The sequence below is a fragment of the Lycorma delicatula genome, chromosome 5, assembly GCF_047948215.1.
Source record: "Lycorma delicatula isolate Av1 chromosome 5, ASM4794821v1, whole genome shotgun sequence".
In the NCBI taxonomy this organism is placed as follows: domain Eukaryota; kingdom Metazoa; phylum Arthropoda; class Insecta; order Hemiptera; family Fulgoridae; genus Lycorma; species Lycorma delicatula.
This window is the reverse complement of record NC_134459.1, coordinates 79,599,758-79,618,814: the sequence shown is the minus strand read 5'-3', so window position 1 is coordinate 79,618,814 and position 19,057 is coordinate 79,599,758. Positions and strand designations below refer to the sequence as shown.

The following is a 19,057-nucleotide window of genomic DNA, read 5'->3' as shown; positions in this document are numbered from 1 at the left end:
TGTATTATTGTGTATTGTCATATTTGCTTTTGAAATAAACAAAAGAGTACTCGGTGGAGAAGAATTTGCCGACTACATATTATTCAACCAGTTAAGAACTTATTAGATATTTTGATGAAAATGTACCTAGTGTAAATATTTATAGATTTTTCATTCCTGTAAGGTTTGTATAGTAAATAATTTTATAGTAAAAATATTTGTTTTACAAAAATTTACCAGTTTTAAAGTAAATATTAAAACAAAAAAGGTTTCTTAGAATAATGTTTACTCTGTACCTTTTCTGATTTTCCTCCTTTGGGAGAAGTAGCAATTGCTCTGATGTAGATTGTAAAATCTGATTTAAAATGGTAAAAGGTACTTTAAAAAAAAATAAAAATAAATTGGGTTTAAAAAATAAGTTATTAATAATTATTAATTTTTAAGTAAATTTGAGCTTTAAGAGTGAATCATTTATTTTATCTTCATGCAAGCTTTCTTCCCTTTTTGCTTAAAATTAATTAAAAAGAAAGTATGAAAAATGTCTATGTAATTTCTATACATCTTAAAAAATTATTTAACTAGCTATTATTACTAAATTATTACTAAATACTTTTTGATAACTTATTAAAAAATGTATAAATGAGTATTTTTTATGAATATGAATTTTTTGAGAATTTTTATCTTATTTATTGTTATTTTACATTGGAGTCTTTGAAAATATAGCATTCTTTGGTTTTTCAAACAGGGCAAAAACGATGTCATTTCAAGACATTGTATCAGTCATTTTTTGTTTTACAGCAACCAAAAAGAAACCAAATTAAAGAAAAATTTATAAATTTAACAAATCTGATATTCTATGTAATCTGTATTTTTGTTACATGTTTATAAAAAAAGTAAATTTTCTCCCCACTCCTCAAGAATTACTGATATGTTGATCATGATGTGAACTCATCAATTACTGAAAGAGTGTATAAAAGTAAACACCTTTATTAGAAAACCTTTTCAAAAGCAGTTATTTTTGTTTTATTTCATGCTTTAATAAAAAATTTGTATCATTAAAATTGTAGAAAATTTCCCATGTTCTTTAATTTTAATCATATGACACCCATGACATCTCATGTTGAAAAAAGTATTATGAAATTTGTTTTTAAGGTTTTATGATTTAACCCATTTTGTTTTGGTAGTTGTCTTACTTATTGTAGAAAGAAATATTTTCCGCAATCTGGGATTAATATTACCTTCTACATTTAATACTTTGGTGTCCTGGCATTAATTAACATTAAATTTTAAAGTTATTTCATCTTTGAGAAGGTAAACTTGGTGAAAACAGTTTTCCTAAAAAGGGATTTGTGACTTTTTATGTCTGTAAAAGTAAGAATTAATGTTGTATAATTATTTGAAATCATTTATTTACTTAAGTATTCCATTTTACAATAATACCAAAATTTATGTTTTATTTAATTTAGTGTCAAAAGAACAAATAGATCCATTCTATGGAATCCACATCCAACATCCACAGGTGGATGTTGTATACAAACAAAACAAACTTACAAAATTATAAATATTTTGCCAGTTTATTTTTAAGGGTATTGCTACTAACAAATTTTTAGAGAAAACTACAGATTGTGAAATCAGATTATTGTAATAATCATTTTAATTTGAAATAACTTTTTTTTAAAAGTATACAATTGTAAGTTCAATAATGTAACTACCTAAATATTATTTTTTTTAGCAAGATATTTTAGCTTTTATTGAATTGTGTGGGTGTTCAACTTATGTAACGTCTTAGAGATAAGTTTTATATAGATGGAATCATGTATTGTTTGAAAATTCTTTTCATTAAAGTTTTATATTTATCCTGTTTCAGTTGTCAATTTGCATCCATCCATTCCTTTTTTACATGATCAGTCTCTTGATTCCTTGCAGTTTGTATTAGATTTTTTTTTTGAAATACAGTCTGATTGCATCCTTTCTAACTACTTGTGTTTCTTATATTCTCTGACATATTCATTTAATGGTTCGACACTAAATTCTTCCTGGAAAATTTTTTTGGAATCCTGTGTAATCTAGAGCAACCTTCTAAATATCTATAAAACTTCTGCAGCTTGATCTTACTTTCCTTTTTCTCAAACTTAAGATGCTTTTATTGCATGCTTTTATTCATCATTATTGAAACTGCATATCATTACTGAACTACAATTATGCTTCTCTAACCACTTTTCAGGCTCTGATTAACAGTCTCTGATTGAAACTTTTTGATCTTCCTATGTTTTTTTATTTTTATGTATGAGTAAAACCCAAATAATACATGTTAGTCACTGTGGATGATCCCCAATCCAAAATGGCGACCAACAATATGTCTATTTCAGGTTGCTAAAACTATGTTTGTGTGCTCCCCTTTAATTTTTTTGTTATTTGAGGTATCCTAATTCTCTCTTTGGAAATCTTCTTCAATAAGAGATGCTAACTCAGTAAGCTTCAATTTAGAATATTTGCCCCTTAAGGGAGTGGCAGGGGGTAGAGGATGACTCAAAGATTTTAAATGGGACATATGGTCATATAATACCTTGTTTTAAAGGTCTTTGTGAGGCAAGAAAAATGATTAAAAAAAATGAAATTCTAATTATTTAAACCAAAATGGCGACCACAAATGTCATCTCACTAATTAAAAATTGAAAAGAAATTATTAAAATTTTGAAATTCCTCTTTATTCAACTTACAGTTTTGAATGTAAAAGTAATTAAATAATATTAATTTACTCATTTTTCAACATTAAATTAAGAAAGTAATTTTTATTTCATAAGTTGGCAATGTCAATAGCTGATCAACAATTGAACAAAGGTAAGTTAAATTTTTCAAAATTGATATTCATTGTTGATTTTATGATAAGTAGCTAACAGATGTTTAAGTGTAACTGCATTAGTATTATTTTTGAATGAAGTTTTGTACTTTTTTTTATTACCAAGCTTAAAAAGTTTTAAATTACAAAGGTAAAAAAATTTAAAAAATGTAAAAAAGATTAAATCAAAATTAAAAAAAAAATTAATTTAGATAAAAAAGTTTAACCTGACCTGGTTTTGTTTTTTAACTTAATTAAAAAACCATAATCTAAAAAATAAAATCTCTGTTATTTCAATTCAAGAAAATGTTGAAATAGTATTTTTATTTGGAAAAATAAAAGCATACAAAGGAACAACTAATAGTGACATCCTAATCATAGAATTTCCAGGATCAGTCACAAATTAAATAAAAAATGTTAATGCACTGGTAGCTTTTGCATGATAGAAAGCCTGGTTGATGCAGTAAAGATGAAGTTATTGAAAAAGGAATAACTTTTTATCAAAATGATTGCACAAAATAATAATTTATTTAGGAGGTCAGTGCAAAAAGTATGAAAAAACATAAATACCAAACAAAAGATTTAAATTTGTACAAGAACTTATTGAAGATGATTTTGGTAAGACGGTTGAATTTAGTGAAATTTTGACTCGGAAACTAACGGCAAGAACTATTTCCTGCTTCAACATATTGTTCAATGACAAAGCTTCATTTATGGGGCTTGTTAAGAAACATAATAATAGGTACTGGTCCCAAGAAAACTCCTACTGTTATTATGAAAGTCATACCCAGCATCCAGAATGGTTAAAATGTATGGGTGGAATAATAGAGACACACTTCTTGGGCCTTTGTCATTAATGGTAACTTAGATGGTGATATGTACTATGCTAGAGCAGATAATTCCAGTTCTCAATAGTTTGATTGAGATAGCCTGTAGACCAAACAGACATCTTTTATTCGTGTTTTCCAGTTCAATGTTGTGCCTCTGCACTTTGCTCACAACTGAGAAATACATTGAACCAGCAGTTTCCAAATTGTTGGATAGGTCAACATGTTAGTACTGAATGAGCAAGGCCACCTGACCAGAATCCCCTTGATTTCTTGCTATGAGGGCATTTATAATCAACCATTTATAGCTCACAGCCAACTTGAAAATTAAGGTTTACGCATTGAGGTAGAATGTAGGAAGATTTCACCAGAAACTTTTCACAGTTAAGAGAAGCTTTTGAGCAGCATCTGTATTACTTACTGCATGGAGGATCAGGGAAAACAGTTTGAACATTTAATATGAGGTGAGAAGCAATAACATTTTTTAACTGAATTAATTTTATTAGGCACTATTTTTAATGCATGAAATTGTAGGACTTTTTTAAAATAAAAGATATAATTAATTAGTCATGAAAAAAGTAATTAAATTGCAAAGTATTATTCACTTAAATTATATAAAATTCTTCAAGATTAAGTTTAATTAAAAGAAGTATTTGAAAAGTTTTAATAATTAATTTTTCAATTTTTAATTAATTAATGACATGTGATTGTCATTTTAGTTTAAATAGTCAAAATTAAATTTTTTTAATACTGTTTTGCTTGTCTCTCAAAGACCTTTAAAACGTGTCTCATGACCATATGTCATTTAAAATTTCTGAGCCATCACTACTCCCTGCCACACATGAAATGCAAATACTCTAAATTGGAGCTTACTGAGTTAGCTTCTCTTTTCGGAGAAGATTTCCAAAGAGAGAATCAGGATACCTCAAATAGCAAAAAAATTAAAGGAGAACATTCAACTGAAGTATCTGAAACAAATACATTATTGGTCGCCATTTTGGATTGGGCAATCAGAATCTATTTTTAATTTTATCATTTTTCTTGTCTCATTGAGCTCTTTAAAATTAATTATCAAATGATCATTGATTTCATTTGAAATTTTTGAGTTTTCCCCCACCACTCAAAATCAAAAAGAGTGAAATACATGTTCATTTAAGTAGTTCCTTGGTATAAGAAAGAATGCCACAAATTACATCCAGTAAAAAAATGTTTTATATATATATATATATATATAAGATTTTTCCTTTGTAATTATAAAACAGTACTGACTTAGTCTTTCAAAAAGTACTTATTTAATATTAGTTAGTTTAAAGAAGTTAAAATAAAATGTATGTGTGCTATACATGTATTACACAAATATTTAAACATTTAAAAAATTAATTAATGCTATCAACTGACACTGGCTTTTGGAAAAGTGAAACACAGAGTTTTATAATTATACAAGTTCTTTGTCCTTTCTGTTTTTGTTTACTGTAAGTATTAATATTCTTTAATAATATACATTAACCTTGAAGGTTTATATAAAAATTTTAGATATTAGTTGAAACAGCTTTTTTATTTGTAGTTATATGTAATTGTCAGGGAGACAATGCAATGCATTCTTTCAGTTGCTTTTCATTATGTGATTTTATTTTTGAATAATATATTGTACAAAGCAAGAATAGTCCAAAGCTACTTGGATGAAAGGAACCTCATCTATAAACTTGGAAGTTCAGAGCTGTGATTTCGTTCCACATGCGGGGTACCCCAGGGGTCAGTCCTGGGTTTCCTGCTGTGGAACATGGTGTATGATGGGGTTCTAAAGCTGTGTTATCTGGACCGTGTGACTTCAGTTGCTTATGCAGATGACCTCGCCCTCATTTTGGTAGCAAGGACGGAGAAAGCAGTTGCTGAGGCAGCTAATACTGCAATAACTACTGTTGGAGAGTGGATGCGAGACAGAGGTCTGCGATTATTGCAGGAAAAGACAACATTTATCAGTATGTTGGAATGATGAGTGCTGGAACCCATAACAATATGCATAGAGGGTGAGCCGGTCCAACCATGGAACACTGTCAAGTATTTGGGTGTTTGGTTGGACCGCAGTAGGAAATTCATGCCCCACGTTCATGAGACAGGGGATAAAGCTGGACTGTTTGTGAAGAAGCTCACTAGACTACTTGCTAACATTGGAGTACCCTGGGCATCCAAAAGAAGATTATATGTTCATGTACTGAACTCACTGTTATTGTATGGGGTTCCTGTGTGGGATGGAGTCTTAGAAGTAAAGCGCAACAGACGACTATTTGAGGAGGCGGAGAGGCGTATTGCTCTCATGACCATCTCGACATACGCCTCTGTATTAATAAAGGTGGTAATGGTTTAATGGTTGTGGTGGGAATTCTGCCTCTACAGCAACTAGCCAAACAACATGATCTAAGATATAATGCCAAATAAAGAAAGGAAGCAGACGCTGTTTTAATGCGCGATTGGCAATGCAGATGGGATGTGTCCACCAAGGGCAGGTGGACATCTGCTGATAGTCCAGATCGAGGTCTGGGTTAGGAGGAGGTTTGCTGAGACCAACTTCTGGCTTACACAGAGCATGGGGGTCTTTAGGAGCTACTTGCACAGCCGGAGGAGGTCGGAATTTCACAACTGCCCTTATTATAGGGATTTTGACACACCTGAGCACGTGGTACTCCAGTGCCTAAGGTGGGAGGTGCAGTGGTGAGAGTGTCACAAACACAGGGGCGATCAATGTAGAGTCCATAGTAGAGACCATGCTGGCAAGTGAGGAGAATTTTCATACTATTGCAATGTTCGTGTTGGGGATACTAAAAGAAAAAGAGAGGGAATCGAGGAGGTGAGAGCGTTTGCTGAAGTAGTTGTCTGCCCTGGTGGGCGGCGGCGATGAAAGTCGGGGACTCTCGAGCCTCTGAGCTATTAAGACCGAGACCCGGCAGGGGTTCCCCTTGGGGTTACCCCTGTTAGAGGCAGGCACAAAAGACCAAGACCCAGTTGTGGAGGTGGGGTGGCTGGGAACAGCATAGCCGAGCCTGGCTGCTCGCCCTCGTGATTAGAGGCAAAGGCACTTCCTGAAGCTGTGTGATGCTTTAATGCGTATCCAGCTTCGTGAAGCAGGTGGAAAAAACGTTTTACAGTTATTTGCTGTGCCTTTACAAATTATTCATTATAATAATTTTATGTGCTGGGAATAGATTTTTTCTTTCATTCTATAATAAAAAAAGTTATAAGAAAATATATTTTATTATTTATAAAAAAAAATGTTTACTTTCTTACTTTGTTAATAAAATAGCTGATAACATTTAGTTTTGTTTATTATGGAGGACTTTATGTTATTGATATGTATTTGTATTTAGTTAATTACCTTTGCATAGAATCTGTGTGTTTGTAAATTCAGTTAGCTGTCTACATAGTTAAGTGCTCATCCAGTTCTATAAAACTTCCTACTCGTCATTACTTTATTGAGGTTCAAAGATGATTCAGATTCTTATGGAGTTTATTGTACTAAAATTAAATTTGTATATATGTAAAATATTACTCTCTTCAGTTAATATAGAGCATTTTTATTGAAAACTGCCACATCCTTTTTTACTAATAATAAAAAGCCTAACCTCACTTCACATCATTTAGGTTGTTTCATTCATATTTACCTTTTTGCTGAAAATGTTTTTTTTTTTGTTTATTTTCTACCTTTTTCATGAATATAAATCTCTTGATTTGACAGATGATGAGATAGGTATTTCTTCAGATGATGAGATGAATTGACAACTTATTAGTGTGTGAAAATGACACGCCTGACTGAGATTTTATTCTGGGATCTTTGGATAAAAAGCTGAGATGCTACCACTCCTGCTTCGGTGGCCGGCCAGTAGCTGAAAATTAATAATGACCATATTCACTTTCAAAATTAAACATAAATTTAGGTTTAAAAAATGGGAATATCTTAAGTAAAGCTGAAAAGATTTGATAAGAAACAACTTGTGGACTGTCAAGAACTGATTTATCACCTCATAGAACTCTAATAAAGAAGTGATTGGACTGCTGGCTATTTTAGGGGGTTGACTTGACAATTTCTGTGTTTTCTGTTTAATGAAGAAGAGATTAATGATATCAGAATGAAAGGTTAGAGGAAAGGGACTTTCAATTTGCTGTGGGACTGCATTTGCGAGATTATATTTGCTGATTTTCTGGGAGTTATATGTTTTTTTTTTTTTAATTTGAATTAGACATTTATTTTTTTGTTGTTACCATGAAACATTTTGTTGTATTTATTAAAGAGATGATGTTACATCATCTACTGTAGCAGTAGTAACTCTGTTAGTTTTCTTTCATGATTTTGCACACTGTATATACTGGAATAATGACAGTATTTATTTGATTTTTTTGAAATTTAAAATTTATTTCTGTATTCACTAGTAAATGGTCTGAAATTCATTTCAGAAAAAAAGGTTTTTATTAAGAAAGTAAGTAGGATATTCATATGCCAACTATTATCATAAAATCAAAACTATGTCTAGTGTAAATCCCCATTGTCTTTTGTATCAGTCATTGGTCTTCTGGTGGAATATTTTGTAAGCTTACGATTGATTGGTCTGATCGTAACACTTTAGGACCTATTTTAAGTAGTGTTATATTCTGATATTATTTCATGCAAGAATTTTCTTATAAAAGAATTTATAATTTAGTAATGTAACTTGTCTTTTTATAATTGAGAGTTATTTTTTTTATTTCTAAAAAATAAAAACTTAAGTCCAGGATATTAGAAAGATGTTTGAGATTCGAAAATGTAGTGTACTATTTTATATTGTAATAATTTTTTTTATTGTCAGTTCATAGATTTGTTGTTCTCATAGTGTGATCTCCAATATGAGATTTGTCAACTAAACAATATTTTTTTTGTAGTTCAATGTCACTTACAAATAATATTATTTATTTATTGAAAATATTGTATTTACATCTAATGAGTTGAGGGATTTAATTCACTACATATATCAAGTACCATGCATATATATTTTAATTTAATACACCAACTAATTTTTACATAAAAATAAAGTATTTTACTGTTATTTTCCTATTTATTTTTGTTGAAATTGCACATAAAACCACTGAATAATGGGTAATACTCATAGAATTTAATCAAGAGATGTTTAGTACTTTAATGTAGTAGAGTCAACGTAATCCAATTACATTGATTTAATCAGTGTCTTAAAGAGTTTTTCTTATATTACGCTGGTTTTATTTTCAAGTACATTTTTAAAAGAAATACTTTTATATATTGTATTAAAGTTATTATTTAATTTAGGTTATGGTAGGAGAGATGTCGTAGAATTTCTATTATCCGAAGGTGCATCGATTCAAGCTCGTGATGATGGTGGACTTCATCCATTACACAATGCTTGTTCTTTTGGTCATGCCGATGTTGTTAGGTTACTGTTAGAAGCTGGTGCGAATCCAAATACTCGTGATAATTGGAATTATACTCCACTTCATGAAGCAGCAATCAAAGGAAAGGTGGATGTTTGTATAGGTAATGTTGTAAAATTATATAATAAATTATTATGATGTAATTATTATATTCTTTTTCACAATTTTTTAATTAATTAATTAATTATGGATAGTTACCAATTCTGTTTTAAAATGTAGTTGCACTTATGTATTTATGAATATTTTAATGAATACCTTATGTGTAAATTTATTATAAGATTTGTTTTAGTTCATATAATGTTAAGTATCGTGCAAAATGATGAATTAAGTAGTTACGACTTAAATGATTTTAAAGTGGTCTATATCATCACTTTTTTTAGATTTTTCATGTTAAAAATGCTGTCTGTCTTGGAATAGAATTCTTTTTAGCATTGAGAAAAAACTTCTATTAATTTGAAAAATAATTTATTTTCATGTTATAAAATGTTAGTACTGTAAAGCTACTATATATGCTGTATGAGCATATTTACGAGTGAGTTATGATGTTAATTTAACAAGAAAGAAAGAATAAATGACTGACCAAATATATTTTTCAAACAAGATCTAAAATATTAAAATGACTTTATTATTTAATTTCTTCCCCAATAGCAGAAGTAAGCAAATTTGTAACAAAACTGTGATTATTAAATGCTGTTTTTATTTAAAAGTATTTTAATCAATGTCTATGGTTAGACTTTTGTGGTTTTTAAATTAACATTGTGTGTTCCTATATCATCCCTAATCTTTTTAGATTGTGGTCTTTTGCTACAAAAAGCCACATACTATGTTTTCTCTGGTATAATATGTGAAGGAAGTAATTAATTTATGTAATATCTTCAATATAAGGATGTGTGATGTTGGTGGTTTCAAACAGTAATAATGCTTATCTGTAATTATATTTCATTTTTGTTAATTTTTTGGATTTATTGACTCTGTGTTAATCTATATATTGATTTAAATTTAATAAGAATGTGAATGTTATCAAAAGTATTAGGCATGACTTGCGAATACTTTTATTACTTTCAATTTCACCCTTTTTCTTGTACAGTATTTTTAAAACTTATCTCATCATCGATAAGCAATAAATAAAGAACTACGTAACAGTTTTGGAAGTTGCCTTTCTGAAACTCCATATGTTCTGTGTGTTAAATAAACATGTTGATTTGTATGTACTAATGTACATAAATATTCAAAATATGTACTAAGTTCACAACATATATTTGTCTAGGGGTATAGGAATTCTCAGACATATTGAATGTTTCTTGTGACTGTTGAGAAGCAGAGCAAATTATTAATGCTTTTGTTAACACTAGCACCACAGAGATTGATTTTTTTTTAGTGTGCATTTCATTTTTGGATTTTGTGGATGGTTTTTACTACAAATTTTAAACATGTAGTTAAGAAATGTTTTATTTCTTGATCATATGAATGGTTTTTCTTTATTAATTTGAAAAATTATTTGTGTTAAAAAATTTATATTGCATGGATTTTCTCTCTCATAAATTATTAAAAATTTTTTTATATTGAAATATGGCCCCAGTTGAATCATTGGTACAAGCTATTTTTCTGTTTTACATTATAATTTTATGTAGCTTTTTAATAAATTTGAAAATAAGGGTAGGTAGTTGATTGTGTTTATTACAATGTGTAAACCTGTGTTTATTTTGAAAAAAAAGTTGTGTTTTGTTTTATATACCATTTTATTGTAAATTTATCAAAGATAAAAATAGCAACAGTTATGTTGAGATGTTCTTGGTTCTGCTACTTAACATGCAATAATTTTTAATTAAGTATGTATTATTGATGCATGAAACATTACCAGTTTTTTTAAAATTCAATATGTTTTGGCTTTTTTATTGTCAATACACAAACAATTCTTAATCTTTTGGAAACAGGAAATATTAACATTGTTACTATTGTAGAAAAATTTGAAATATATTTGATTATCTACTAGTCATGGGTCGAGAAGCCTATTTATTAATTCTATCAATTTAAATACGGTGTCGTGTCAATTAAAGTTTCTTAAAACTAGCATTAGTGGGCATTGAAGTGGGTTTTTGTATTTTTATTTTTATGTTCATTATTTATCTATTTGTTTATTAGAATTGTCTTTTAAGGCTGAAGTCCAAAACACTATCATATCAAACAGTGCAATTAACAGATATAAAATAAAAGAATTTAATATACCTGTTCAATTAGAATTTTTATAAAAAATAAATTAATCATTATTATAAAATACACAAACAAAATTTAAAAAACTATAGAATAAAAAATACTTTACTTGTGCAGCTTTCTTAAACAGATTTGCTTTAAGTCAAATTAGCAGATATCTTACTAATTAGCAGATGTAGATATCTGTGAATAAATGCTCAAAACTGAGAAAAAGAGGAAAAAATTACGTGTAATAAGTGAATGAGAAATCATGTTTATAAATAATAAATTCATTTTTATAAATTTTATAAAAATATATATTATTATTTTTTTAATAATAAATTATTTTTATAAATTTCACCATTTGTATATCAGATTACTAATGAGATTAAAGTTTGGTGTTATTATGATAATTTTGGTATGTCTTATTGATGCTAACGCTTTTTGTTTGTATCTTTGTTTTAAATGAAAAAAATATTGCCTTAACATTGGTGAGGTGACGTTTCACCGATACATATGGTGAGGTGACATCATGTTGACACCCTTTAATTTTTTGTTACTTTTTTAATTTTAGTTATTGTTGAGTAAAGGTTTTTAAAACACCTTTAGTACTTTAAATCACTTTTTAATACAGTAAAACACTTGAAAATAAGAAATAGGAAAATAATTTATTTCATATTCCAATTTCACTTTCATTTCGAATATTACACTTGTTACCAATTCGTAATAATTATTTGCTGCAACTCAGAAATTTTTTCTCTGTTCTACTGTAGACCATCTAAAATTGAGTTTACTTAGATAAATGTTCTCATCTACTTCCCCATGTTTATCAATCCCTACATTTTCACCACCTCTTGAAATTTTGACCTCAGAATCTGTGTCATGTTTGTTGACAACACAGTCATTCTGATCAACAGCCTGTTCCTCATTTCCTACAGTGACCACCTCTTAATTTCCATCTTTAGCCCATTCTTGATTACCATTTGCTCCTTGTTCCTTATTTTGACCTGTAATTGGTTCATCAGTATCCGAATCCTCACTTTTCCATCCATCTATTTCACGAAGGATTGCTTCTTCGAAATTTTGATCATTCATGTTTATTTTTATACTTTAAAAAAAATTAATACAATTTTCTAATAACATTGAAACAACTAGATGCAAAGAAACTAATATTTAAGCAAAAATCTGTATTATTTTATCGTTTTATGAAAGGAAATTGTACTTACATAAATGGTAAGCATACGTCAGTTTGATGACGAACACTTGATTGAGAAAAATCAGACCCTATAAAAATTCTCAGTGCACAGCAGTCTAACTAACTAAAAAATAACCAGCTACTGCAAAGCACGTTTCATTATGTGATCTAGGGTGGGGGTAATCATGTAGCGACCAGACGTGCGCCGTCATTTTGACGTCACCTCACCAGTTGATGGTTAAAGTGCACAATTTAAAAAAAAATTTGTTTGGTGCTTATAAACAAAAATATAAAATTGTAGTATTTCAGATTAGTAATAATAGTGCTTGTTAACTTGTGAAGGAATAATTTAACTTATTTCTACATGATAGTATTAAATTTCATCTTATAAGTAAGTGTTTATAGGAATCCTTTTTTACAGCTCTTTTACAGCATGGGGCAGATCCTAGTATAAGAAACACGGAGGGTAAGACAGCTCTTGAAGTGGCTGAACCAGGTCCAAGAGCAGTTCTTGTGGGAGAACATCGAAAAGAAGAATTATTAGAAGCAGCTAGAGCTGGTGCAGAAGATCGTCTGTTAGCGCTTCTAACACCTCTAAATGTTAATTGCCATGCATCTGACGGTCGAAGATCTACTCCATTACATCTTGCTGCTGGTTATAACCGAAACCGTGTTGTTCAGTTGTTATTACAGCATGGTGCTGATGTTCATGCTAAAGATAAAGGGTAAATAGATTTCATTTTTTTTTTAATAGTAATGTATAAAATTAGTGTTAAGCTGTTAAGATAAAATGATAAAATAATTGAAAGCCATTCAGGAACTTTATTCACAAGGTAAAATTAAAGCTAATTTCAATAATTAAACAATTGAAGTTGTTACAGAATCAGTAAAAATAACCATAAAGTATAAAAACATTTAACAATTATTTACAAATTTAAAAGAATTGTTAGTATTTACAGTATCTAAAACCAACATAAAAAAATTCTTAGTTTGAGCAGTCCAAATGGAGAATGAAAGGTTAGCTCAATAACAGATTTATATTCAAACTTTCCATTCTTTCTGGCCACCATGTATTCTCTATTTGACTCGTATACAAACTAGATCATTATCTTAAAAAGATAGAGATTTATCTTTTGAGACTCTGGTATTACTCATCATCAAGAACAGATTAATCAGGTAGTCAATTATTTAGTGCCTAATAATTTTTGGATTAAATGCTCCAACTTGTGGAAAAAGGTTGCTTGGAGCATCACATTTTTGTGTTTGGAAGGGAAGAAAATTCATATATATTTTTTTCTAATTATATTAGATGTACATATTTAGTTTGGTAATTTTGCTTGTGTTTTGCAGTGGCTTGGTACCTCTCCACAATGCTTGTTCATATGGCCATTTTGAAGTAACAGAAATGCTAATGAAAGCTGGTGCAAACGTAAATGCAATGGACTTATGGCAATTCACTCCTTTACATGAGGCTGCTTCAAAGTCTCGGTCTGAAGTGTGTTCTTTACTTTTATCACAAGGGGCTGATCCAACACTTCTTAATTGTCATTCAAAATCAGCAATCGATGTTGCACCCACACGAGAACTTCAGGAAAGACTTGCTTGTCAGTATTTAAGTATAATATATAATGCTAAAAAAAGTTTTTTTGTAAATCTGTTATAAGTTGTTAATAATGTGAATCAGGTGACAGGAAATCTGAATACACTAAATAAAAGTTTCTAACCATTGCTCATCAAATTTTATAAGATTATAACAGTCCCAGATTTTAACTTCAAAAGTTAAAAGTGAAAATTCAAAAGGTTATAAATTCAAATACTAGGCAGATAAATTTGGCTATATAGCTTCTGAAGTACTTCCTCTTCAGTGTTATATTAGTCCCAATGCTTCTCTTACTTTTGGAATGTACTAAGGAAGTAATCCAATCTTAAAGCATTCTCTTGATCACATGATCAAGAGACTTGTTGTTTTTAGTTTTGGGGATCGTAGGTCTTGACATTGTAAAGATGCCACTTAGTATTTGTATAATAATCTTATATCCAACTCTTGTCAATGATGATCCTCAAAATGAAGTTTGGGTCATTTCAGGCTTGCTGACAGAGATCCTGACAGAGATTTTATTCTTCTTAAGCTCCTCTTTATATTCTTCTTAAAGGTTGTTGCCTGGGTATCACTTGGCAGCACATGGTGCATTTTTAAAACAAACTTGAAGATTGCTTTTGCAGCCCAATGGATACATTAATGATGCCAGAAATTTTCTTTAAGATGTTCCCCACTCTTGAAGTGTAAACCCCATTCAGAACATCTTGCTGATGTCATTGTCGTTGCTATATGCTTAATGGATCATTCCAGAAATTTTTGAAGATTTTCAGTTTTACATAGAGTTGGTATTATTTTTTCTTCCAAGTTTGCAGTGAAATTGCTGTTGTACTTGTGAACTTGATTATAAAAATGCATGTAATGGTATGGAATGACACCACTAGGCAAGCTGACTAATGACGGTCATGGCGAGATACTGCTGTTTACGCATGACTTAACTTTGTATATTTTATCTAGGACAAGTCTCAGGATGTATCATATTTGGGGCATTGGTGATTGGGAGCAGTATCAGGTTATGTTATTTTTAACAGGTATAGTATTAATCAAATCAGACATTTTCCAGCTTTAATATTTTGAATTTCAAGACCGTTTATTTGACTGTAAATTTGTATTGCATCAATGTACGGTCATTAGGATTCTGGTTTTACCTATTCCTTTCCAGCAGCAAGATTTTTACTTGTTTTGAACCTTGAATATGTTTTGACTTTAATATGTGGATGCCCGTGAATAGTTTATAAGATTTAAATTTAAATAATAAGATTAAATTTATTAGATTATAAAGTGCAGGTTTTACTTTATGTGTAGAAAAATAGTAAAAATTTTAAATCAAAAAATTATCTGGCACTGCAATTGCAGGTTTTTGTTATAACATCTTGTTTTGAATGTGTTTAGAAAAGTATTTAGTAAATTAAAATATAATTTGTATATTTAAATTAATATGTTTTTATTGAAATACATAAAAAATACAATCCAGATAAACCTGCATTTAATAGAAACATTCAGAAGTGCTTTTTTTTTAAACTGTAGCAACTCAAGTGATTTTTTAAAATATGAAATTGAATGGCACTTATGTTTACAGTATATTTTAACTGTACTGTGAAGTATAATTTCATGAAGTATGGTACCTTATACTTTAAAATACACTTTACTTTAGTATACTTACAAAATAAAAAAGATTCTACTACTTTTCTTATGAACCTCATTGGGGAAAAATTGAGTTTTATACCATATTAAAGCTTGTTCTTTTTTGTGTTACTATTATTAGTTTCAATTTATTTAAGAAGAAGCTTGTAGCAATTCTGGAAAATTACAGATAAAAATTACCCCATTTCTTCTTCTCTTTCTGGAAATGCAATATCAGTGTTCAGAACTTCATTGAGAGATAATTCAGTGTCTAATTTTGTTTAAGAACAGAATTTTAACTGATATTTAATAATTTAAAACAACTTTTTACTGGTGACGTTTCAATATGGATGCCGTACTTAAAACATCTACTTTGGCTCTCAGTAATGGTAGGAAATTTTTATTTGTTCTTACCTTGTGTTTTTAATTAACACAGTTATGATATGTACGTAATTTCATAATTATATTTTACAAAGAATTGTTGAGGAAAGAAAAATTTCCATTGAAACTTCCAGTAATCTTTTCTTTTCTTTTTTATCACAGATACAGTCATTTCTGTCAGTAAACATACTTTTTTTTTTCAGTCTTATTTTATCCAACTGCTTTTATTTTCATTCTAATTCAGTAGCTAAAAAAAAGCTATCCTAAGTATAATTACAATTAAAATTCCTATTAAAAAAAAAAAAATAAATAAATTTGTAGTCCTTAATATTTTTTATCTGTGAATGGTAGTTTAATAAAAATAAAGATTAATAGTTAGTGTGTACACTGTATGTTGACTGTTTTTCTTGAATTGTTTCTTTTCTTGTTCGAGAAATTAATAATTGCTGTTATTCTTTTTTCCTGAATAAAATTACTAAAAAGATTTCCAAATGTGCTAGAAATTATTGGGATATATGCTTTTATTATAAAATTGCAATTATGAAAAGATATAATTAAACTAGTTGACTCTTGTTGTGTATTAACAAATTGTTTATAATTTTAAATTATAATTTTTACTTCATTCAGAATTCCATTACAAGGTAACATTATATTTTAGTTTTTAAACACTGTAATTAAATTTATTTGATTATGAAGTTAGAATTCACTATAACTTGAAGTACATGTAAATTATATATAAAAAAAAAAAAAAAAACAGTGTGATTTAACAGTCGCTTAACCAAGTGGAAACTTTTCCAGGATATAAAACTTGATTGATTGGCAAGTACATAAAGTTTAACTTTTCCCAATTTTGTTTGGTAAATGTCTTAAGATTGACATTTTCAAAAAACATAGATCATAGGATTTACAGAGAAATAGTATTAAAAATAGATCGTAGGATTTACAGAGAAATAGTATTAAAATATTTTTTCATGGACTCATTTGCTCAATTAAAATCATTATTTATTATCTATATGATGTGTCTATTTAATTAAAAAATACTAATTATTTTTTTACTTGGGATTAGTCTATGAGTTTATTAACTTATTCTTTGTTTCCAATTATAGATGAGTACAAAGGTCATTGTTTGTTAGAGGCTTGCAGGCAAGCTGATCCTTCAAGACTTAAAAAATATTTGTCAGGAGACATTGTGAATTTTAAACATACTTATACTGGTGATACTGCTTTGGTATGGAAATTAAACTGTTTATTATTATTATTTAAAATGTTGATTTCTTTAAATTACCGATGGTGTTGAAAATTTTTAATAGGTTTTTGTATTATGTGTTAGGAATTTTATTTTTTATTAATTTAAAATTCATTTATTAGTTTAGCAAGTATTATTTGATGAATGAGTTTTTTAATAGAAATCTTGAATATAATATTTGTTATATTTTGAATTAATGTATTTATTTTATATATTACAATAAATGATTATTGTTTGACACGAGACACAAGTTATAATAAGCAATTCATTCCAATTTTACTAAGGAAAGTGAGGAGTGAAGTAGTTTTCAATTATCTTCTTAATATGTTAATTAATGTGTTTTAATTCAATATAATATGCTATTCTTTCATACATCTTCATTCTTTTCATTTTCACAGGACTAAATAACTACTTTTGTATTATTTGTCATACAGAAAAAAGGACAAATAGTAAAAAGCAATAGATTAATATTATTCTCCTTTCTATAGGGAAACAATTTATTATATAATGTTAAATTCATTTGTTGAAATTATGAATATAATGGCAGAGTCAGTAACATTTTAAGAGTTTGCTTTGTAGCAATAGCTGATAATAGCTGACTGAAGTGCACTGGTATTAGGCAAAACCAAATATGTTATATGCTGGAACATATTATGGTGCAAAATTAGTTTTTGCAACATAATATGCTCCTATTTTATTTTCTGTTTCTAATCAGTTAATATTGTGTTTAACATTTTTTGGATGATATAAGGTTATAAATAATTTCAATGAACTTGTTTGAAAAGGAGTGAAGATTGTTTTATATATCAGTTTGCAATAGAAAAGTTTTTATATTCTTAAATGTACAGTTATTTATCACATTGTTATTCATAAAATTTGTTCTTAATATATTGTAGATGAAGTGACTAGAATTTTTATATTATTTGTAGTAACAGATTCTTCACTTTCTATTTGCTACTGTTACTACTTATTTCATATTAAGCCCTATTTTATAAGTAGCTTCATTAATTTATCTACTGTATTAATTATAAATAAATTTATATAAAAAAGTTAATCTACGTGGATGTTTGTATGTAGTGTGTAGGCAGCTACAGGAATTATATATTAACAGAAATAATAAATTATTTCATTTATTTGATATGTTTCAGCATTGTGCTGTTGCATCACCATATCCTAAACGGAAGCAAGTTGTTGAAACTTTAATTAGGAAAGGTATTCATATGAATGAGAAGAATAAGGATTTCTTAACACCATTACATGTTGCTACAGATCTTTCACATTATGACATGATGGATACATTATTAAGATCTGGCACTAAAGTTAATGCTCTTGATGCGTTAGGTCAAACTGGTAAGTTCATTTTAGAATCAATTTAAATTAGATTTTAGGTAGTTATTACTTCGAACCTAATTAAAAATTGGAAAGCAATACTATTTTGCTCTTTTGTTTAAAATATCTAACTCTTTTATCTATTGTTTTAAAAGTTTCTATTATGTTTTCTTAGAAGTCAGTGCAAAAGTATTACATATCCTTTGATGCTTATGCACTATAAATAATGATATGTTAATGCCTAAGGTAATATTTAAAATTTTGTTATTAATATAAAGCCCAGCGAAAATTTTTTGACAACTACCCAGATGATATTTATTTTTTCACAAAAGTAGCCTTAGAGAGCACTTTTGCTCGTTAAGCTAAATTGAGACTCATAATAGCCTATCATTACACAGGACTATTATGATATATTTAATTA

At 28.7% G+C, this 19,057-nt stretch overlaps 1 protein-coding gene across 2 annotated transcripts in view; it reads left to right on the top strand.

The window, feature by feature from the left end:
* Tnks (tankyrase) overlaps positions 1-19,057 on the top strand; it is a 75,599-nt gene that overhangs the window by 2,249 nt on the left and 54,293 nt on the right. For both annotated transcript variants that reach the window (XM_075366436.1, XM_075366437.1), the window contains exons 2-6: positions 8,954-9,178; positions 12,882-13,185; positions 13,811-14,064; positions 17,168-17,289; positions 18,456-18,657. In XM_075366436.1, the coding sequence (XP_075222551.1) occupies positions 8,954-9,178; positions 12,882-13,185; positions 13,811-14,064; positions 17,168-17,289; positions 18,456-18,657 (1,107 nt within the window). The remainder of the gene's footprint in view (positions 1-8,953; positions 9,179-12,881; positions 13,186-13,810; positions 14,065-17,167; positions 17,290-18,455; positions 18,658-19,057) is intronic.